At 34.1% G+C, this 22282-nt stretch overlaps 3 protein-coding genes across 4 annotated transcripts; 1 reads left to right on the top strand and 2 right to left on the bottom strand.

Moving 5' to 3' along the window:
- Positions 1 to 1820: 1820 nt before the first annotated feature.
- On the bottom strand, positions 1821 to 2320 carry LOC147920351 (uncharacterized). Its single transcript, XM_087501031.1, has 2 exons — positions 2186 to 2320; positions 1821 to 2093 (listed from the first exon to the last, which is right to left on the bottom strand). Exons 1-2 carry the CDS (start codon positions 2318 to 2320, stop codon positions 1821 to 1823), a joined length of 408 nt encoding a protein of 135 aa, XP_087357157.1.
- Positions 2321 to 3408: 1088 nt separating this feature from the next.
- LOC147920350 (replication protein A 70 kDa DNA-binding subunit B-like) lies at positions 3409 to 7929 on the bottom strand. Its single transcript, XM_087501030.1, has 15 exons — positions 7783 to 7929; positions 7437 to 7701; positions 7259 to 7358; positions 7038 to 7162; positions 6855 to 6939; positions 6650 to 6779; positions 6377 to 6573; positions 6163 to 6286; positions 5901 to 6119; positions 5568 to 5814; positions 4241 to 4291; positions 4008 to 4122; positions 3742 to 3884; positions 3576 to 3612; positions 3409 to 3481 (listed from the first exon to the last, which is right to left on the bottom strand). The coding sequence occupies exons 1-15, from the start codon at positions 7927 to 7929 to the stop codon at positions 3409 to 3411; spliced, it is 2058 nt and encodes a 685-aa protein (XP_087357156.1).
- Positions 7930 to 8717: 788 nt separating this feature from the next.
- LOC104765792 (glycoprotein 3-alpha-L-fucosyltransferase FUT11) lies at positions 8718 to 11312 on the top strand. 2 transcript variants are annotated; one of them, XM_010489559.3, is made up of 7 exons: positions 8718 to 9151; positions 9481 to 9641; positions 9743 to 9984; positions 10071 to 10175; positions 10345 to 10501; positions 10584 to 10811; positions 10908 to 11312. In XM_010489559.3, the coding sequence occupies exons 1-7, from the start codon at positions 8798 to 8800 to the stop codon at positions 11161 to 11163; spliced, it is 1503 nt and encodes a 500-aa protein (XP_010487861.2). In that variant the 5' UTR covers positions 8718 to 8797; the 3' UTR covers positions 11164 to 11312. The 2 variants fall into 2 exon arrangements, with proteins under 2 accessions (XP_010487861.2, XP_087356708.1); XM_087500582.1 differs by having other exon boundaries at positions 8775 to 9151; positions 9481 to 9645.
- Positions 11313 to 22282: the final 10970 nt, after the last annotated feature.

Raw genomic sequence — 22282 nt, 5'->3', positions numbered from 1 at the left:
TCTTTTTGCACAACACCTGAGCGTGTCATTCCTAGTTATATTTAAAAATATAACTAAGGTTATTATTTTCTTACTTTCTAAATCTGATAATTCCAAATGATTCAGTAAAAATCAAAAAGAACATATGGAAATGTAACAACACATTGACCAAAGTTTAAACCAAAATTAGTACCTGCCATTGAGGAGAGTAAAGAGTACTTCATCATAACCGTTGGCCCTACCATCATTTGGTTTATGCTTAACATCAATTATACATCCACATACATCTATGTTGCAATAAAAAAATATATATATATTAAAATTAATATATGTAAATATGAAGAGAGCAAACGAATTAGAAATTTGGTAAAGTGAATGGACTTACCAAAAGATGAACCGTCTAACGATCTGCCATTTTTAATGTCTAAAAAGTCTTTGAAGCAATAAAAGTCACCCTCCCCCTCATCTGCTTTTATAATCATCTCAGTTTCCTCGACAATTCTGATCTGATAAGGATGTCTTGTGTTTCTCTCTCTGAGAGTTGGATGGATGACCTTAAATTTATCAATCCAATACCATTCACCGTCATAGATATATCTTGGAACATTTTTCAGTCGCGGATCGTGGATTAAAGTTGCTTCAATAGTATGACCCTTGCATGTCCAAAATGAAAATTATCTAAGAGTCACGTTTCATGCAATCAAACAGACATTTTGGCTATAAAATGGATAAAACGAATATAGATACTTGAGATTTACCTCTTTATCAACCAAGAGCGTGACCCTTTTTTCGAAAAAAATCAGGTGTCTTCCAAGTACTCAATACCTTAGCGATGATCCTCCAATCGGTCCTTCCAGGACTGAGATCAGCTATTCTTGTGATAACCATTTTGTCTTATGAAATTTGTTTTGGTTTTGGAGAGATTCCAAGTAGGTTTTTTTTTTACATGAAATGTGTTTGGAATGTTACTGATATTTTGGAAGAGAAGAGAATTGAAAGAGTCCCTTCGCGTAAATTTGTTTTAGCACAAAACTTGTTATGTTTATAAAAATCTTACAGTTATAACTTAAATTCAAATCTTAACAAAATTAAATAAAAGGACAGACTTAGTTTTCTTATTGTATTAAAGATAAAAAAAAAACAATCTCTCAATCACTTCCGCCATCTTCAGCATCTTGGTTGTTCTCAAGCCTGTAATATATATCATAATTGAAAATGATCAACTCACCTAATCTTGAAATCTTGGACTTCTGCAACTGGTGGATTAAAACGAATCCTTGATACCAATGGGGTAGAGTACAGTTCAATTCTTTGACCTACTAATACCAAAGATATAATACAGTTCAATAACTATAGAACTTGTGGTATATACATTCGACTGGTCTAGGATACTAATTAATATTACTCTTGTTAACAATGTAGAATAACAATTATATAAGGTAAAATTTAATTACCGGAACTTGGGTATTTGGCATGCCAAAACTGCAAGACTGCAACAACATGGTAACATCCTGTTGCTAACCAATTGTTGCTAAAAAAGGTGGCTGTCTCATTATATGCCACACAGTTTATCTCCATACCACTATGAAACAATCAAACATACTTTCAATATATATTAAAGTTAAAAATTGCTTGATATATAACTGACATAGGATTTTAGTGAAAATGTTAACTTACCTCAAATCTCTTAGAGTAAACCGTAAGATCCTCATAATCTCATATGGAACCTCCACATTTGGATCATGTGCATGGATAATTGGTTCGACATTGACCACTTCACCCATGATGTCTAATAGAAAACGAAAATATTGTTCTTAGATTATTATTAAGATATCATGCTATTATCTGAAATGAAGGTACAAATAAGCATGATATCCATCATAAACTCTGTCAATAGTTTCGAAAGCAAAGAAGTGATTGTTGGAAATCACTACTGAATTTTCCACGATGGTGTCATTGATGAAGATAAGCTTGTGATCACTTTGACTGTGCTTCAGACGTCTATCATTGTAACAGACAGAGAAATTGGAAACAATCTTCCAATCATTTTCAGCAATTTGATTGTTGAAAATTTCGAACAGATCCGGAGTAATTGTTGTTTCAATTTTTTTACCCTATATCCAAAAAAAATAACAATTAGTGAACAAATAAATTGTATTTATCTCAAACATAATTGATTTTACGGAGATCATGTATAGATACTTACGAAGACATCACAAATGATTAGATGAATTGTGGAACCTTCCTCAGACTCCTTCCTCCATTTCCTCAAGACCTTCACTTGAATCTTCGAACCGGATCTCCATGAATGAAGATCCTTAACTCTATCATATGCGACCATTTTGTGTGATTGCTGTTTTTGATTTTTTTTTTTCGTGAAGAATCCTTGGAAGAGTAGAAGGTACCTTCTGAAATGTGATATATTGCTTTCTTTTATAGACAATATACGTTGTTTACGAATCGTTACGACGTTTTGGTAATTAAGAGTAAATAATAATATTGGAAAATATTTTATTACCGGATTTATTCTCTGATATCTTGGGTCAATATTCGTTTACCATCTTTGAATATCATAACTTTATTTAATAAATTTAGGTAGGGTAAACAACAAAGTAAAACAATGGGAATCAAAATCTTACTGTTTTATAAATGGCATGCATTGGTTTTAGTCAATGCTGTTCAATTTAAAATGGCATGCATCTGTCATTCATGAAAGATACTCTGTCGAAAGTAACCAAAAAAAATTGCAAACATAAATTTGTTAAAAAGTTATATTTTAACTGAAATTTAAGATTCGATAAAAGTTGCTTTAATAATATAATCGCAATTAAAGGTTCAAGATTACAACAACTAACAGCAGAACTTATTATAATAAGAAGGAAATGAAAGTTTTTAACAAACACAGCAGTAAGGTAGCAAATCTTAAGGTTACATCGATTAATTAGAATCACTTTCATCTTCTTCTGATCAGTTATAATCTTCATCTTCTTCTGATCCGTTATAATCTTCATCTTCTGATGTATCATGAAAACAAAGACTGCGAGTCAAAAAGATATCTTGGGTCAATATTCGTTTACCATCTTTGAATATCATAACTTTATTTAATAAATTTAGGTAGGGAAAACAACAAAGTAAAATAATGGGAATCAAAATCTTACTGTTTTATAAATGACATGCATTAGTTTTAGTCAATGCTGTTCAATTTAAAATGGCATGCATCTATCATTCATGAAAGATACTCTGTCGAAAGTAACCAAAAAGTTATATTTTAACTGAAATTTAAGATTCGATAAAAGTTGCTTTAATAATATAACCGCAACTAAAGATTCAAGATTACAACAACTAACAACAGAACTTATTATAATAAGAAGGAAATGAAAGTTTTTAACGAACACAGCAGTAAGGTAGCAAATCTTAATGTTTCATCGATTAATTATAATCACTTTCATCTTCTTCTGATCCGTTATAATCTTCATCTTCTGATGTATCATGAAAACAAAGACTGCGAAAGATAAAGCAACATAATAGTTGAAACCTCTTATAGTAATGATTCCATATTAAAAATCTGTCATAGTATACAAATTTTATGAACTTACAGTGCCGGATCTGTAGTGAACGATCTTGTTTCGTTACCTATAAGTTTAGAACATCTTAATTGAGACATTAGACAACGAACACCTAAAAAAAAAACTACTCAAGTTAAAAATATTTATTTTCATCTCTTGGGTTATCTAAAACAAATGGTTATGTATTTGTTAATACCTTCAAAGACAGAGATTCTCCAAAACATAAGCAGACACACTACTGGTTCACTTGCATACAAAAGACTTGCAACAATTTGTTCCCATTTTTCAACAAATTCCAAACATGTATCACCCACGGCAATACATTCAATCTGTTCGCCACTTTACAGTAAAAAAATAACAAATTCACAACTTGAGTCTAAATATTTATGAATTATTTTCATTGGTAAAAAAATTAAAAATGAGATAGTACTTCCTTTAGAAATTTAAAAACAATTTACTTACTTGATGTCAATTACAGTAAAGGCAAGAACATCTTTCAGACCATTGAATCCATTTTCATTATCTAGAAAAAGAATTTTTCGACGTAGCTTGACTCTTACCACCATTCCACAAAAATCTGAAAATTATTTGAAAAGAGCAAAAAATCAAAAAGGTAGTTATGTTGATGAATTTATTAAAAAAAATATTGTTTTATAAAACCTGTAAGTTAAAGAGTAAGATTTGAGTAAATTTACCAACACAACAATTTGTCTCATCCTCTGTAGCATTTTCAAGTGATAGTGCATCTGTTAGATGAAGAAAGTTGTCTGGACATCTAGGAGGGATTGGAGTGATGCGAGTTTGGATTGTGATCAATATTTCATTATTATTGTTACAGCTCCTGTAAGTATGCTGATTTTCAATAACTTGGAAATTGTAAAGAAGAAACCATTGTCCTTCTTGCAACACGTCTATGAACTAAGCAAAGTAAAGCTGACTTCCAAGTTTAGCTTCAATTCTTTTTCCCTAAAATATAAGTAAAAACAAATTTGAGATTTAAATTTTAATAAGATGATGGATAAAATTCATTTTAAAAACTTATACATAGAGGTTTTAATAAATATAAATGGGTTTTTACCTTCTCATCAACCAAGGTCAAACATATGTAGGTAGGCTGCATTATAATGATTTGGGGTATCCACAGCCTCAATACTTTAACAGCAATACTTAACCGATCTGTTGATGGATTCAAATCCTCTATGTATGCAACCATTTTTTTGCTTTTTTCTTGTTATTTTCTAGATAGAAGAAAGAAGATAAAAGGTGAGAGGTTAGAATAGTTTTATAATAATTATATAGGAAGATTATAGTAAATGTTTTTTCTTGGATATATCTAGAAAAGAGGAATATGAAAAGTGATTGGAAGTTACGTTTACAATATATGTCTTTTTCGTAATGTCAATTCGAAATTTATAGAATCAAAGCAAAGACTTTGACAATATGTAAATGCTTATTTTTTTACTTGAATCCATCCATGCATTGGTTAAATTTCAAAATGTAATTAAATTATAAAATCGAAACTATAATGCATAATTGTTTAATTAATATTGATAATGTACTATATTCAATTATACAGTCTGCTTGAATCAAAGTTTTTAATAATCGCATGTACCATAAATTATTTCAACGATTTAAATTACTTAAAATAAAAATATGATTCAGTACAAATTATCTTTTACTTTTATAGATACATGATGAAACTGCTGATACTTTAAAGTATACTTCATCATCATATACTCCATTGAAAACTATGGTTCTTAGAAGTCTAAATCATCATCATTGTCTCTGTAGAATAAGATCCTGATTTTACTATATTCAAGCAGTAAAATCTTAACTTCTTAAAATTCAGTTGAGAACAAATCAATCACATTATTTAAAAAATACCATAGTGATTTATTGATAACAAAGCAATGTTATAGAGAAAACTGAACGAAATAAATAACCAAGAAAGTTTAAAATTAAGCATTTAAAAATGCTTTTTATTGTTCAAATGAAAATTGACCAAATATTTGGAAACCAAACATGGAGTAGGACTATGTTTTCCTTGATCAACATCTTCACAGCTAATGACTTCATTCAAATCCTTGGTAGGATAATCTCCTTTATCTTCGGTGAAATCAGTAGAGAAATTGGAACATTGTTTCTTACTTGTAGATGATTGATCAATGTTAGGGTCAGTCAATTCTGTTTTGCGCTTTGACGAAGGAGTTGAACTGGAAGAATGATCAGTTTCATATTGCTCAGTGCCATTAGTAATCATTAATGATGCCTGCATGTAAAGTAGTATATACATTAGAGGTATGCATTAATAGTATAGATATATCAAGAATTATAAATACAATTTCAAATAGAAACCTGTTCAAAATGGGTGAGACTAATTTGGTCAATTGTATTTTCTGATGCTTTATTGCCAATTTCCATGAATTTATTGTCTTCCCAGACATTAGCAACCTTGTAACTATCATTAGTACTAGCAAGATTGTCCCGAGCAATACATATCAGAAATTGAAATGTCTTCCCACAGACAGCCTTAATCTGATCAGGGATCAGAGTAGGATCCATGATCTGCATATTCTATATTTTGTTAAAACATGTATCTTTACTATTAAAAAACTACCTCTTCAAATGAACCATTTAGTATTTCAGCTGCGGAAACACCCACGATTTTTGATGCCCAACTATCAAACAGGAAAACTTTGGTTTCACCACTCTTATCCCAAACGTGGACATGTAATTTGTACCTAAAGAGGAATAAATCATCGAATAGGTCAACCAAACAAATATTCTTTTTTTCAAAGTAGCTTACATTTTAGCTAAATTATAAGACTTACTTAGGTTCAATCAATGTGGCCCACTCGTTACAGGTTTCATACCTCCACCTTGGTTTGCTTGGTTTCTTGACATCTTCCAATTTAATTGTCAGGTCCTCTTTATCAACCTTCTTATTACACTTTTGACAGCTAATATAGAACCAACCCCAATCTGTATCGATTGCTGATATAGTACATGCGATTCTACATTTTCCTACCTATCGAAATAATATAACATCCTTAAGCTTGTACCACATTAATATATTGTTAAGAGTATAAATAAATGTAAATTACCTCTATTTCAGCAAGTACATCAGCGATCATTTGCAAAGGGAAGTCATTACCACTCTTGCTACCAGACGGATTATAAACTCTCTTTCCACCAGAATTGGTGATGGTTAAAGCCAATTGATCAGCAGGAAGACTATAAAAAAAAGAGATATAGTAAATAATAATGAAACATACTTATGTTAATAATTTCAACTCTCTTTGAATATACATGTTCTGAAAAGCCTCCATCTCTGGTAGCTGAGGATTGATCATCAAGATCGAAGAATTGAAAGCATTCTCAATGTATCGTTTTTCTGAAATCAAATATAAATATGATACAGTAGTCAAAACTATTTTAAAAATACTTATGGTATTAACAAATTAAATATTAAAATATGTTTCGTATTGTTACCTTTGAAGCAGTTTTGTTTAACAAAGCGTAGGAAACACATAACCATACCATCACTTGACTCATTGATAGCACGATCTAAAGCTTCAGCGTAGGTTTCCGATAGAGTACATGATAATCGATTATCCCTATACTAACAATATGAACAAACATAGATTATATTAAAATAGTTTAACGTATAAGCATTGACATCTAAATATTTATCAATAGATTTATAATATTACTCAGTGTCTCTTATCTCAAACTCAATTTTCTTCCTGGTAATGTTGTTACGACTTGTGATTTCTTCTATCCCTCTAGAACTGACTACTTGACCAATAACGTCTGTAAATATAGATAATACAACGGTTAATAAATTCATCCTTCTAAAGTAGTAACAATATATATGTATTTCTAAATTACCTAGCAGCAGATTTTTGTCAAGATTTCCAGCAAGTATACTATCAAACGATGTGAATGATAGGTAGTGATCATCAGATACATTATCAGAAGGAAAAATTGTGGTACCATATATGGTACTGATCTTATACTTTATAAGAGAAGGACGCAAGTAGCCTGGACAGAGATTCAAACCAAAAGTTGATATAACTTTCCAAGTTCCAGGAACCAATTCAGCTTCAAACTTGTTGATATGATCCTTTCTGACAGAAGCTCCTATTTTGTCACCCTAAAAAAAACACTATTAGAATGAATTGATATTATTGTATTAGTAAAAGAATATTAAATCTATACTATTTAAAATACATACAGTTTCGTCAGCCAGAATCAGTTCGATTGATTCACCAACTTTAGCTGTATTCATTCTCCAACTGTGGAGAATTTTAACTTGAATACGCCAAGCATTTTTGTATGGTTTAAGATCTTTCAAGGGAGTGTATGAAAGGGGGATAGCCATCATTTTGTGTAACGAATTAAAGATGTCTTCTTTTAGTATAATATTTCAATAGAAAGTTCTGAATATATTTATAGTCAAATTATTTAGATTTAGATTTTTCACTAAGAAGTTAAGATTTGATATTTGTAATATACGCAAAATATAATTACTTCCTTGATTCGTTACAACTGTTAAATGAATATTCCTTTAAAAACTTTTTCGTAAAAGATTAGAGAATAATTTTAATATCGCAAATCAAGCAATTTAGTAAGATTTGGTAAGTTGAATATTCGTTTTCAAAGATTTTAACTGAATCACAAATTTTCCTTTTAAAAGATTATTTGTTATGATCTATCTCGGTAATTATGCAATTATCCGGATTTTTGGTAATTGAAATATATGGTTTTAATTTAAATACCTTAAATTACTTGAAATCCGAGTGTTTGCCTCTAACGAATAATTCTGTTTGGTAACGAAAATAACTAATCTTGAATCAAATAATATTCAGGATCCGAAAATGATTAATCTGGAGTACAAACAGATCTGCGGATTTTTTTCCTTCTGTTGTCGGATAATTTAGGATCCGCGTTTGGACCCATTAAATTTTTAGTGTTCGATCGAGGGCATAATGGTCATTTGTCTAAATCAAAACTATAGGTTAATTAAATTAAATTAAATTAAGTAATTCTCTAATCATTTTTAATAAAAAACGTACCAAAACAAAGTCGTTATCCAATTTGAGTATAGTAGATGTAAAAAAATACAAAAACAATTAACTTTGAAAGCCAAGTGTGTACTATTTTCACATCAAAGTATCAAACAGAAAAAAAAACAAATCCCCCCCCCCCCCCCCCCCCCCCATTGCTGACAAAGATCGTAGCTTTATAAAATGGGTATTTTCTCCAATCTCCGAGGACCTAAGATTGGATCGACCCATGAAGAAGAATTGCCTGTTGTTGTAGCTAATGGCTCTTCTTCTTCTTCTTCCTCTTTCAGGCGTAAAGTTTCGAGCTTTTTGCCAATCTGTGTGGCTCTCGTTGTTATCATCGAGATCGGGTTTCTGTCTCGCCTCGATAACGCTACTTTGGTCGATACCTTGACCGGTTTTTTCACCAAGTCGTCGTCTGGTTTGAAGGTTGGGTCTGGAATTGAGCAATGCGAGGAGTGGTTGGAGAGAGTGGATTCAGTGACTTACTCTAGAGATTTCAGTAAAGATCCCATCTTTATCTCTGGTAGTGATAAGGTTTGCCACAGAATCATTTCTTCTCTTATGATCAAATTATGAATGTCTCAACTTTCTTAGTAGGTCAAGAGGATTACAATGCTGTGATTGTGATAAAAATTTAGACTTTGCTTGCTAACTAGCTGTTAGATGGTCATAGTGTGTGAGTCCATGGAATGAGCAAAATTTGTTCTTCTCATGTGTGGTTTTGCCAGTAGTTATACGCATTGATGTTGATACAATGATTCTTTCTTCTGAATGAGATAGCAGAGAACAAGTATTGTGGTCCAAATGATGGAGGATGAGCTTTTTATGAGTGGGTTATTGACTTCATTCCTCCTTAATTGTAGGACTACCAATCGTGTTCTGTTCATTGTGCAATGGGATTCAGTTCAGATAAGAAACCGGATGCGGCTTTTGGATTAGGTCATCAACATGGAACACTCAGTATAATCCGTTCCATGGAATCAGCACAGTACTACCAAGAGAACGATCTTGCTCATGCACGACGGTGGGTAAGCACAATGTTTAAACAAGATGTTATACTTTTTTGCAGGACATGTAGAAAACTCCGTAAAAAGTGACTTTTGTATCTATTTTGTTGTTCATCAGGAAGGGTTATGATATTGTGATGACAACTAGTCTGTCATCAGATGTTCCTGTTGGATACTTTTCATGGGCGGAATATGATATTATGGCTCCAGTGCAACCAAAGACCGAGAAAGCTCTTGCAGCAGCTTTTATTTCCAAATGTGCGGCTCGCAATGTCAGGATTCAAGCTCTTGAAGCCTTAATGGCGGCGAATGTTAAGATTGATTCTTATGGTGGTTGTCACCGGAACAGAGATGGGAGAGGTATGTAATGTGCCTTGCTAGTGAGATGTTCTGTGTCTAACCATATCAAGTCTTTGAACCAATACTTTACGAAAAATTCATGACAGTGGAGAAGGTTGAAGCTCTTAAGCATTACAAGTTCAGTCTAGCTTTTGAGAACACCAACGAGGAGGATTATGTCACAGAGAAGTTCTTCCAATCTCTAGTCGCTGGTATAGATAGATCTCTTTCTCTCTCTCTCTCTGCTGATCTTGCAAAGTGTATTATTATCATGTCAATTGATGAACGGATATATGTAAATTCATCATATGTGTGAGCATTGAAGCTCCCTCTTGTTTTCTATTTCTGATTAGCAATAACTGATCGATTTCTTCGTATTAGGATCTGTCCCTGTGGTCGTTGGAGCTCCAAATATAGAAGAATTTGCACCTTCTCCGGACTCATTCCTTCACATAAAGCAGATGGATGATGTCAAGTCAGTTGCAAAGAAAATGAAGTATCTTGCGGATAACCCAGACGCCTATAATCAGACGCTAAGGTGTGGTAATATGTAAGCATTTTCCGGAATGAAAACGAAAGATGAACATGTTTAGACATATTGAAAAGCTCTGTTTTTGTAGATGGAAACACGAAGGCCCTTCAGATTCTTTTAAGGCACTTGTTGATATGGCTGCTGTACACTTTTCTTGTCGTCTCTGCATATTCGTGGCTACAAAGATCCGGGAGCAAGAAGAGAAGGGCCTTGAGTTTAAGAAACGACCTTGCAAATGCACTAGAGGCTCAGAGACAGTTTACCATTTGTATGTTAGAGAAAGAGGCCGGTTTGATATGGAATCCATCTTCTTAAAGTAAGCCAGTATTAATCCGCTTGTTCATCTCTTAAACGAAACCATGAAAATCACTTCAAGGACAATGTTTGGTACAATACTTATGATGTGTGACAGGGATGGGAATCTGACTTTGGAAGCCCTGAAATCTGCGATTATCTCAAAGTTCAAGTCTCAGAGACATGAGCCAATATGGAAGAAGGAGAGACCCGCAAGCTTAAGAGGAGACGGTGAGCTTAGAGTACACGGGATATACCCGCTTGGTTCGACTCAAAGACAAGCCCTTTACAACTTCAAATTCGAAGGAAACTCAAGTCTTAGTACTCACATACAGAGTAACCCTTGTGCCAAACTGGAAGTTGTCTTCGTTTAAATTATATGCATACCCCAGTTTAGAATAAACCAAAGTTTATTTTCATGTTTTGTGATACCAGCTTTGATTGTAGTTTGTCACACGGAGGATTAGGGAATGTGTACATATATATATATATATATATATATAACATTTTTTTACTTGTCTTATTGGGTACACTACACATATGTTCAAGAGTAGTCGGATGAACCACAAAGGACACAAACATTTTCAGGTCAGCTTTAACTGATTTACAGATACTGCTTGGATCTTGTATTTGATTGACATGTTTTTTTTTTTCTTTTTTTTTTTTTTCTGATTTTACAACATTTTATTTGAAAGCAAAGAAATCTTTCATAATCGGATACAAGTCATGATGATATGGAATGGAAGTGGGAAAATATATAAATCAGATTTGTTTCTCTTACATTGACAGAGAATCCACTGTCTGATTTGCCTCGAGCATGATCTTTGACTAAAGTCTTTTTAGGATGCTGCTCCATCATCTTTCTTTTTTTTGTCTCATATTATTGAGTCATTTACACTAACTTATGTAAATGTGTCTTATCTTACATATCAATCGACTTGTGTGGAGAATTTAAGTAAGGGGTGAACTGTAAGCACTACTAGTTTGTTTAGGTATTTTTAGTTTTACACACTACTTAGTGATGGATATCGAATAATTACAACGTAAACTTAATGTAAATGACTTGATGTAACAAATTTTGCAGAAGTAGTTTGTTAATAAACTAGTCTAAGAGAATGTCAGGCAAGTACACATTTGATTTTTTTTTTAAACTCGACGACGATTCTTTTATTGATTTTAGGATAAATTTTAAAATGTAATTACTAATCACTAAGCAAATGACCTTAAATGTTTCAACTAATTTAACTAACACATAACTATGAGTCTTATATGACTAGCTTTTTTTTATTTATAAATACGACAACAAATATTTTACATTGGATTCCTGATATAGTTTTATGACTTCTTAAAAGATTTTTGAACTTCTCTTATAAATTATCAAGCACGTAAAAAAGATGTCGCTATATTTTTTTTACGCATAATATATATAGAATTGTAGCATCTTATATTCTATTTTACTATAGTGATATATTTTTTTCGTATTCGATTTTACTTGTAGTGAATCTATGTGAAAAAATGAAACACAAGTTTGAAAGAGATAATATAATAAACTAGACATGAGTGGAGTAGAGTATTGGAATATAGTGGAAAATATACTTATGTCCATATACGTAATATTGTAATATTCCTAATAGAGATTAGGAAGTTCTTTTATCTTGGTTCTCAAGTTACTCTCTTTGTATATATACATGTTGTAATCGTCTAAGATGAATAATACAAATCATTCAGTTTATCTTCCCCCTCTAGTTTCTACATGGTATCAGAGCCAAAAACTTAAAATTTCTTCTTGGTTTCTAGTTTCTTTCTTTCTAAGTTTCTCTGTTTCTTTTTGTCTCAGTTTCTCTGTTTCGTATTCATCTTTGTTTCTGGTTTCTTTGTTGGTCGTTTGTTATCATGGGTGATGAAAAAGCTGTTGTTGCGGCTAAGGCCTCTGACTCTACCGGAGTCACGCCTTATACCTTGTTTTCTTCTGACAATCCTGGATCTATGATCTCTTCGGTGATGTTGAGTGGAGAAAATTATTCCGAGTGGGCAACCGAGATGTTCAATGCTCTTCGGGCCAAACGGAAGATTGGGTTTATTGATGGTACAATTCGTAAACCAAAGGAGGAAAGATCCGAGATGGAGTCTTGGACAAGTGTTAATTCAATGGTTGTGGGGTGGTTACGAACGTCAATCACTCCTCATGTAAGATCAACTGTGTCGTTTATTGATGCTGCAGCAGAGTTGTGGGAGAGTTTGAAGAACCGTTTCTCTGTGGGGAACAAGGTTCGTATTCATCAGCTGGTGTCTCAGCTGAGTTCGTGTAAACAAGGAGGACAGTCCGTCATGGACTACTATGGTCGTCTTGTGAACCTATGGGACGAACTGCAGAGGTATCGTCATCTGCCAGTGTGCACGTGTGGAGCTGCTGCTAAAATCGCAAAAGACAGAGAAGATGAAAAGGTTCACCAATTCGTTATGGGACTTGATGAATCTAGATTTGGTAATGTGATCTGTCAGATCATTGATGCTGATCCATTGTCAGATTTGACACAAGCTTATGCCAAAGCCATTCGTGAGGAGCAGCGACTTGCAGCAAAGAAGAAAGAACAACAATATGATGTTGTCGGTTTTGTGGCTCGACGAGAAACACAGCCGGAGTCGGTTCCTTCGTTGGTCACTAATGAAGCAGTTGAAGCTTCTAGTTTTGTTACACGATCGAGGCTCTCTTCGAATTTTTCCCAAGGTAACAACAAAAACAGAGAGCGTTCTTTGCTCTGTTCTCACTGTGGACGGTCAGGACATAGGAAAGATTATTGTTGGGAGTTAGTTGGATACCCAGAATGGTGGTCGGATCGGAACAAAGGTGGGCGCGGGTCTGTTCGTGGAGGTAGAAGTTCGCCTTCAGGGAGAGCTGGTCGTGGCTCCAACTTTGTTGCGTCTGGTCGAGGTCGTGGATATGCCACCGTTGCTCATGCTACAAGTCCTCATGCCTCGACTTACCCTGTTTTTACATCTGAGCAATGGCAGGCTATAAGTACGATGGCTTTGGAGAAAACAAGTCAAAACACAGATAAACTTTCTGGTAAGATATTTTCTGGTACAATACATGAGGATTTGATACTTGATACTGGAGCATCTCATCACATGACAGGAAATCTTAAGTTGCTAGTAGATATACAGTCTATTCCGTTGTGTTCCGTGGGCTTTGCGGACGGAAGCAAAACAGTGTCGAAGAGTATGGGTGTACTTCATGTTTCAGATCGAATTGTCTTGGACAATGTTCTATATGTTCCTGACCTCAATTGTTCACTTATTTCTGTTTCACAACTGCTTAAACAACTTGGCGGAATGGCATTGTTTACTGATACTCTTTGTGTGTTATAGGACCGTTTTTCGAAGACTCTGATTGGAGCCGGGGTTGAACGTGATGGGGTTTACTATTTTAAGGATGTTGCTGGAATACAAGTCAACAAGGTTGGAGTGAAGTGTGATGAAAGTTTGTGGCACCGTAGGCTAGGACATCCGGCAGTTTCAGTTCTTTCTCATTTACCGCAAAATACTGGTGTTTTTAATTTAGCTAAACCTAGTCCTTGTGACATGTGTTGTAGGGCTAAGCAAACAAGAGAATTTTTTTTTGAGAGAAATTCATGTTGATGTTTGGGGTCCCTATCGCGTTTCTGCATCGTGTGGAGCGGTGTATTTTTTTACCATTATTGATGATTTCTCTAGAGCGGTATGGACACATCTCTTACTTGAGAAGTCCAAAGTTCGTCAAGTTTTGGAAAATTTGTGTGCCTATGCCACTAGACAGTTTGACAAGCAGGTACGTATGGTTCGCAGTGATAATGGCACATAATTTATGTGTCTTGCTTCATTCTTTAAGAGTAATGGCATTATTCATCAAACGTCCTGCGTTGACACTCCACAACAAAATGGACGTGTTGAGAGGAAGCACCGTCACATTTTAAATGTTGCTCGTGCCTTATTGTTCCAAGCAAGTCTTCCTGTTTCGTTTTGGGGAGAAGCGATTTTGACAGCCACATTTTGATTAATAGGACGCCAACGAAGCTACTTCAAAATCGTACTCCATACGAACTTCTTCACAGTAACAAGCCATCCTATGATCATATTAAGTTTTTTCGATCCTTGTGTTATTCTCATCGTCGGTCTCGGGATAAAGACAAATTTGGAGAATATAGTCGTCGGTGTGTTTTTGTTGGTTATCCGTTTGGCAAGAAAGGTTGGAAAGTATATGATCTCGAGTCTAATGAGTTCTTAGTTTCTCGCGATGTATTTTTTCAGGAAGATGTGTTCCCATTTGCGGTGATGAATAGTGATACGGAGAATTCAACTAGTTTGCATCATATTGACAATATTGATGATGATTGGGTGGTTAATTTGGTCCCTACATTTGAGGACAGGGGGAGTTTCGAAATGATGAGCCGGTAGACACGGCGGTTCCGGCTCCAGCCTCGAACACTGATTTAGTTGTGCTGGATGATCCTGTCGACTCTACTTCCGCTGTTCAAATTGTTCCTCCTGCTGTGTTGACACCGGTTGTGACTGATAGTACTCACAATCAACCTATTGTTGCTGATGAGTTGGGCAGAGGTAAACGTGCAAAAACCTCGTCGGTTAAATTGAAAGACTATGTGTCTTATTCTGTTCATCGTATTGAAGAAACCCATCACGCTTCCCCCGACTCTAACTCAGTGTCTTCATCAACGGTTCCAGGTACACAAACTCCATACCCTCTCACGAATTATATTTGTGATGATAATTTCTCTCCTTCTCACCAAGTGTTTTTAGCGGCTGTTGTTGCCGGTGTTGAACCAACCTTGTTTAAACAAGCAATGCAAGATCCGCGGTGGACAAATGTTGTTGGTACCGAGATTGATGCTATGGAAGCAACACATACATGGGGTGTGGTTGACTTACCTCCCGACAAAGAAGCAATCGATAACAAGTGGGTTTTTAAGCTCAAGTATCATGCTGATGGTTCGTTGGAACGTTATAAAGCTCGGTTAGTTGCTTGTGGGAATTGACAGGTCGAGGGTGAAGACTATAACGAGATTTGCTCCCTTAGTCAAGATGACTACGGTTAGAAGTTTATTACGTATTGTTGCGGCTAAGAATTGGGAAGGTCATCAAATGGATGTCCATAACGCATTCTTACATGGGGATTTAGAGGAAGAAGTTTATATGAAATTACCAATGGGTTTTCGTCATTCTTCTCCAAATAAAGTATGTCGTTTGCACAAGTCTATTTATGGGCTTAAACAGGCTCCACGTTGTTGGTTTGCTAAGCTTCGTTCTGCGTTGGTCAAGTTTGGGTTCGTGCAGTCATATGAAGATTATTCTCTTTTTACATACTCGAAAGGTGATGTTGAGCTTCGAGTACTTATCTACGTTGATGATCTTTTGATTTGTGGAAATCACTCTCATATGATTAAGAGTTTTAAAGAATATTTGGGCCGTTGTTTTCACATGAAGGATTTAGGTAAAGCCAAATATTTTCTTGGTAATGAGATTGCTCTTAATCGTGAGGGTTTTTATCTTTCTCAAAGAAAGTATGTTCTTGATATTGTTTCCAAGACTGGTCTCCTCGGTTCTCAGCCCTCGCCAATTCCGATTGAAGAGAATCATAAGTTGGGGATAAGCAAAAGTGATTTCTTACCCAATCCTGAGGTGTATAGATGACTCGTTGGTCGCCTCATTTATCTACTTATGACTCGGCCTGAATTGTCCTATGCTGTTCAGCTTCCGTCTCAGTTTATGAAAACGCCACGGGTTGATCATTTAGAAGCCGCATATCGTGTTGTACAGTATCTGAAAGGGACTCCGGGTCAAGGTATTCTCTTGAGTTCAGACTCTGATTTGACTCTTACTGCCTATTGTGATTCTGATTACAACTCATGTCCATTTTCCCGACGATCGTTGAGTGGTTTTGTTATGTTTCTTGGTGGATCCCCTGTTTCGTGGAAAACTAAAAAGCAAGATAAGGTTTTGCACTCGTCCGCTGAAGCTGAGTATTGGTCTATGCGAAATGCTTTGCAAGAAATCTTATGGCTCCAAAAGTTGTTTGCTGATTTGGGTTGTTCTCAATCTCAGTCTGTTCGTTTGTTTTGTGATAGTCAAGCTGCTATCCATATCTCCTCAAATCCGGTGTTTCATGAGCGTACTAAACATATTGAATCTGATTGTCACGCAGTACGTGATGCCGTTCAAGATGGGATGCTCACCATGGTACATGTCAATACACATAATCAACTTGCTGATATCTTTACCAAGGCGTTGGGACGTATTCCGTTTGAAAGGTTATCATTCAAGTTAGGCATTTGTGATTTTCATGCTCCAACTTGAAGAAGAGTATTGGAATATAGAGGAAAATATACTTATGTCTATATATAGAATATTGTAATATTCTCTAATAGAGATTAAGAAGTTCTCTTATCTTGGTTCCCAAGTTACTCTCTTTGTATATATACATGTTGTAATCGTCTAAGATGAATAATACAAATCATTCAGTTTATCTTGCCCCTCTAGTTTCTACATAGAGCGAAGAGAGTTACAAATTTGGCAATGATTTTGGGTTTACTCTTTTCTTCTTCTTCTCTCCTTTTTGTTTCAAATCTAATCTTATAATTTTATTTTTCATAACTTTTTCTTAATTTTTTTATATTTTATTCCAAGCTCTTTAAAGATATTCCAGTTCTTGCTTATACCAAAAGTGGCTAAAACCCGTTAAATCTCCATCTAATTACTGTCTTAATTTTTCTGAAAATTAATATGAATCCAAAAATAATTAAAATATAAGACCAATGACATACTTGAAACATGCTCCTGTGATCATGTTTCAACCAAAGCTTGTAGTATCTTTATCAGAAGTGATATAGTTATATATTCACTTATAGACTTATAGTACATTGGATGATCACTTTTAATTGTTCGACTATTATGAACCGAACACATGTCTTCAAACTATATACAATAGTTTTGGTGTGTTGAATCGATCAGTGGGAATATTAGTGTTAACCTAATCACGTTATCTATCAGCATGTGCTTATAACTTTTTTTTAACACCTACATCTTTTACAACGATTCGATGTTTGTATATCTATCGAATTTGTAAGCATTGCATAGATTAATATATTTTACAAAGTATGGATATTAAAGAAAGTAAAATTAAGATAATAGAGGAAGAGCCGTACAGAAATGGATCAAGAAAGATGAGTGAAAAAGAGAGAATAATTAAAAGGAGAAGTTTCAATGTCATGCTGTGCAAAGTCTATAAACGATTTGGAGTGTCTATGAGTCATCCCTCTCTTGTGCTCCATTGTAAACCTCCCAATCATTACCCACACTCACTTTATCTCTATATATGTGAGTATATACTCTCTATTTAAATACAACATCATAAACACTGTACATAAGGATGTGTATCGCAAGAAAAAGGAAAGGAGGCATTATTGATCATTAAAGGTATGGTGTATAAGAAGCAATGTAAAGTTTTGTATGTTTTCTCTCCATGCGTGATCTCAAGAAATATCTACGTCTTTTTTCCTACTTTAGAACTGGGTAATATTATGAAAACCCTTAATAGAAAACAGAAAATAGAAAAGAAAAAAGGGTTTACTCGTGTCACTACCTTGCATGTCAAGTACTATGATGCTCTAACAATTATAATCATTAACGATTATTTGTCGTTGATTTAATAATTACAAAAATCTAAAAGGACTTGGGGAAAGAGAAAGAGCGCACTTATATACATGTGGAGCCAAGGTCAAAGAACTGCAATTTTATTAATTGCAATTTTTTTTTTTAATGGCATATTGATTATAACTTTGAAAAGAGTCAGTTTACCCACAAACACACAATTCTATTCTATATATGACCTTTTCTCCACTAATAAGTGAACAATTCTCAATTAGTTAAATTGTTTTAGTGTAATGGTTGGTCTCAAATATTAGCTTGTAGTATAGATTTTTGGTACCGCTTCAACCCGATTATGAAGAATATTGAATTAGTACGATCTTTTTGAAAGTTTTCATGCACAAACTTATAAAGAATTAAAGAGTGCATAACTGTAAAAGATTATAGAAATGAATCTTAAACCACTTTTTTTATTCCACGCAGATTTTGAAAGGTTATCGAGCTTACTAAATCTAGAGTACATCTATAGCCAAAGAGTTTTGGGTCGATACATCTAATGCACATCCAACTCAAAATCTCATATACATATCGATACCAAATGAGTTTTGGGTCGAAGCCGATAACCTCCTTCGACCGGATAACATAAACGGTTTATATTATATAGATGACATTACTCAAGAACTTGAAATAATAAAGATAACATCATATTAATAACATTTACATATTGCATTGTTATATGTTAATCATATTTCGTCTATCACACATGATATTGTCTACTATATAGTCGTCTATATATAGAAGATATAACCTAAACATATTGTATGTAGAAAAGAAAAAAAAAATGTTTGCCGTTGCGTTATGGAAGACTCCAGATCCGACCAACTAAAAAATAACAAGAAGTTAAAAATGTCTTCCACTTTGTCCTTTGTTCTGTTGTGTTGTGTCCATACACACGACGACCCTTGAGAATTAGATGATCCCCAAAACAGTAACACTCTTTATTTTAGTTTTATTTTTTTTGGCTAACGACGAATTACCTGATGTCATCCCGAGAGTGCGTCTCACGCACCTTGACCAGCTTCCACGTGTCTGTTATGCTCCGTACGGTTGTAGGAGCTGGTCGGACCCATTTGTTCACCGGAGACGACGGACAGAGGTTCCCGCCAGCTTATGGTAAAATGACCAAAGTCACAAGTCACAACTGAGCTGTATTGCATATTAACGAAGGGGATGAGTGAGTCCCACTTTGTGTCACGTCATCACGTGAACACAAATGCGCCGACTCCACTGGATTCCTCCTCTCTTCTCCCCTCTCCCGCAAACACACAAAAAAAATATATTTCCTTTTTCGTTGATTTTTTCTTTCTTTTTTTAGATCACCCAATTGACGGCAACTACCCTTCACCACTATTTTATTTTTCTGGCTGCCATCGTTTTAGTTTTATTTTTCTAAAAATTCCAAAATTACGACAAAAAAATCTTATCATCCAGATTTCCAAAGTATAAGTGTGATACAACTTTTTAAAAATTATATGCATGACAATAGTCTATTACGTACGTAACTCAAAATATGAGTAGACGAAAGTGAATTGTTCATAATCTTGAATGATCTGATTCGGGGTTTATTGTCATGTACGACAATAATATTAAATGATCTTGAATAACGTTTTTAGTATCATAATTGTTAAAATAGTATATCATGTACTCGGTACTCCAATAATACTATAGTTACCAATCAAAGAGCACTTTCATATTGGAAACACTCTGTTTAAGCATCATATTGGTAAAACTATTTTGAAAAATATAAAGTGAATATATTGACTTTCAAATAATTCATCTAAAAAAAATTGGTTGGTCTCTTCATAATATTATTCTTGTAAGGATACATCAATTAATACAACCTGTTACGTTGGGCAATTTACGAATTGTACATGAAACAATATATTATGAAATTTTATTTTTGTTAATTTGTGATAAACGTTAGCCTATAGGTTCATATCAGACGGAGACAATAGGTAAGTGTAAGGCACCGCCACCGACCTTTGTCCTCATAAGTCCATTTCATTTACCCTCGTAATATTTTCGTATTTAAACTTTATATGATTCCGACAAATGCGTCACCTCTCATTTGATCATATGATCATACATTTATTCATCTAAATATATATCTACTAGTCTTAAAAATATCATAACTATTTTTTCATACTAAAAGTTCCAAACCTTTCGGAAGACCTAAGAATTACATTCAGATTACTATTTCTTGGGCATAATTAAAGATACATATATTGCAATATTAGTCATTGATATAATTAACAGGATGCAAAAATTTGATTTTTGACATTTATATGTAATTTGTTGGTTTTCGATGTGTCACAAGTATTAAGTTCAAATTCGACATGACTAATGTAACTCATATTGACTAAGATTATTTAAATGAAGATTCGTCGGCTTCAAATATTTAAAACTCGAACAAAAAAGAAACTACTAGATCAATCACTAAAGCATATATGATACGCAATTTGGGACATCGATTTTAGGTTATGTTACTAAAAATGGCAAAACCCTCCTAGAATTGGATTATGCCTTGTAAGGAAATACTTTGTCACGAGCAATGGCCTGTTCTTTTCTTAGATCTAGATATGTAAACTTCAAAAGTATATTGATGGCTAACTTGACATCCCTTATTCAATTTGTATTCTACTTAATATAAGACTCCCGTAAATGTTATAGATATTATGTAAAGCAGATATATGTGGCTAGATCTATATGTTAAAGTACCAGAACGTTCGAGTGCAAACATAAAAGTAAACAAAACACAAGCTTTATTAACGGGTTCGGATAATATACATCTTCGGGACCATGTCCAGAATTCATTATCTAGAAGTAGAACTTCAATAACACCATCAACGGATCTCTCTATCTTATTGATGGGCCGATGCTACACACCTTGTGTGCATCTCTCAAGAATATCAAAAGCACGCACCTCTTTATGAAACGCTCTCTTGATATTTATAACAATGGTTCAACCCTAGAGTTGACAATTTTCCTATTCTAAACCGGTAAACTAACATATTTAGATAACTCCTAAATAGAATTAATCTTAATTCTATAACTCGGTAGAATTAGTATAACTTGCACCTCAAGCTATCTTTAAGCTTATGCCAATATTATGTAGAAGAAACTAGAAACGTTAAACGCATCAATTCAATTAGTTAGAAGTACATTTTAATGTCATTTTTCAAATATCCTTGCTATAGAAGCTATAAAAGATGCGTATTTCTTTCGAATTCTCCAAACAAATTACCATTTTGATAAATAATGCCGACATGCCGTTGATCAAATTGTATGCAAAACGTTCATTGGGTATTAGCCAATGCCTTCCATTTATTCTCGGAATGAAATGGTCCAACAATATTGTGTTCCCACTACAAGCTAAATTAGTCATGAACAGAGACCTAGTAACAATTTATGAAGCTGCTTCTTATTTAATTGATATATACAATTTTAAAAATTATCAAAGAGTTCACGATAATTAAAAAAGTCTACAATTGCCACCTAAAGTTTATCAGATGGACTCGATCGTGGGTCTTCCTTTATATCTATAATTCACAATGTATTAAGTCGTCCAAATCACCAATCTTTCATCCAATCACATAAATTCTATTAGACAAGGGTCACAAAATTCCCAGCTACAGTTTCTTGCAAATGATTTGAATATTCTCTCATGCCGCATTAATGACCAAATCCATGTATGTAGAGATAACCATAGAAGAACATTAAACACTGGACCATTCCACTATATCTATGACAAAGCACTTCAGTGCGGAGAATGCATCAAGATATCCACATTCGACC

The sequence above is a fragment of the Camelina sativa genome, chromosome 19 (genome assembly GCF_030686135.1).
Source record: "Camelina sativa cultivar CO46 ecotype springtype chromosome 19, ASM3068613v1".
NCBI classification, from domain to species: Eukaryota; Viridiplantae; Streptophyta; class Magnoliopsida; order Brassicales; family Brassicaceae; genus Camelina; species Camelina sativa.
This window is presented reverse-complemented; position numbering and strand designations above follow the sequence as displayed.

Excerpts from the sequence above, each read along its gene's own strand:
- LOC147920350 (XM_087501030.1), bottom strand. The coding sequence starts at position 7,929 with ATGGCTATCCCCCTTTCATACACTCCCTTGAAAGATCTTAAACCATAC. Across the intron at positions 6,940-7,037 it reads TAAACAAAACTGCTTCAAAG|AAAAACGATACATTGAGAAT; the intron begins GTAACAATACGA and ends ATTTGATTTCAG. Across the intron at positions 3,885-4,007 it reads TTTACTGTAATTGACATCAA|TGGCGAACAGATTGAATGTA; the intron begins GTAAGTAAATTG and ends TTTACTGTAAAG.
- LOC147920351 (XM_087501031.1), bottom strand. The coding sequence starts at position 2,320 with ATGGTCGCATATGATAGAGTTAAGGATCTTCATTCATGGAGATCCGGT. Across the intron at positions 2,094-2,185 it reads TAATCATTTGTGATGTCTTC|GGTAAAAAAATTGAAACAAC; the intron begins GTAAGTATCTAT and ends TTTTGGATATAG.
- LOC104765792 (XM_010489559.3), top strand. The coding sequence starts at position 8,798 with ATGGGTATTTTCTCCAATCTCCGAGGACCTAAGATTGGATCGACCCAT. Across the intron at positions 9,642-9,742 it reads GATCTTGCTCATGCACGACG|GAAGGGTTATGATATTGTGA; the intron begins GTGGGTAAGCAC and ends GTTGTTCATCAG. Across the intron at positions 10,812-10,907 it reads ATGGAATCCATCTTCTTAAA|GGATGGGAATCTGACTTTGG; the intron begins GTAAGCCAGTAT and ends GATGTGTGACAG.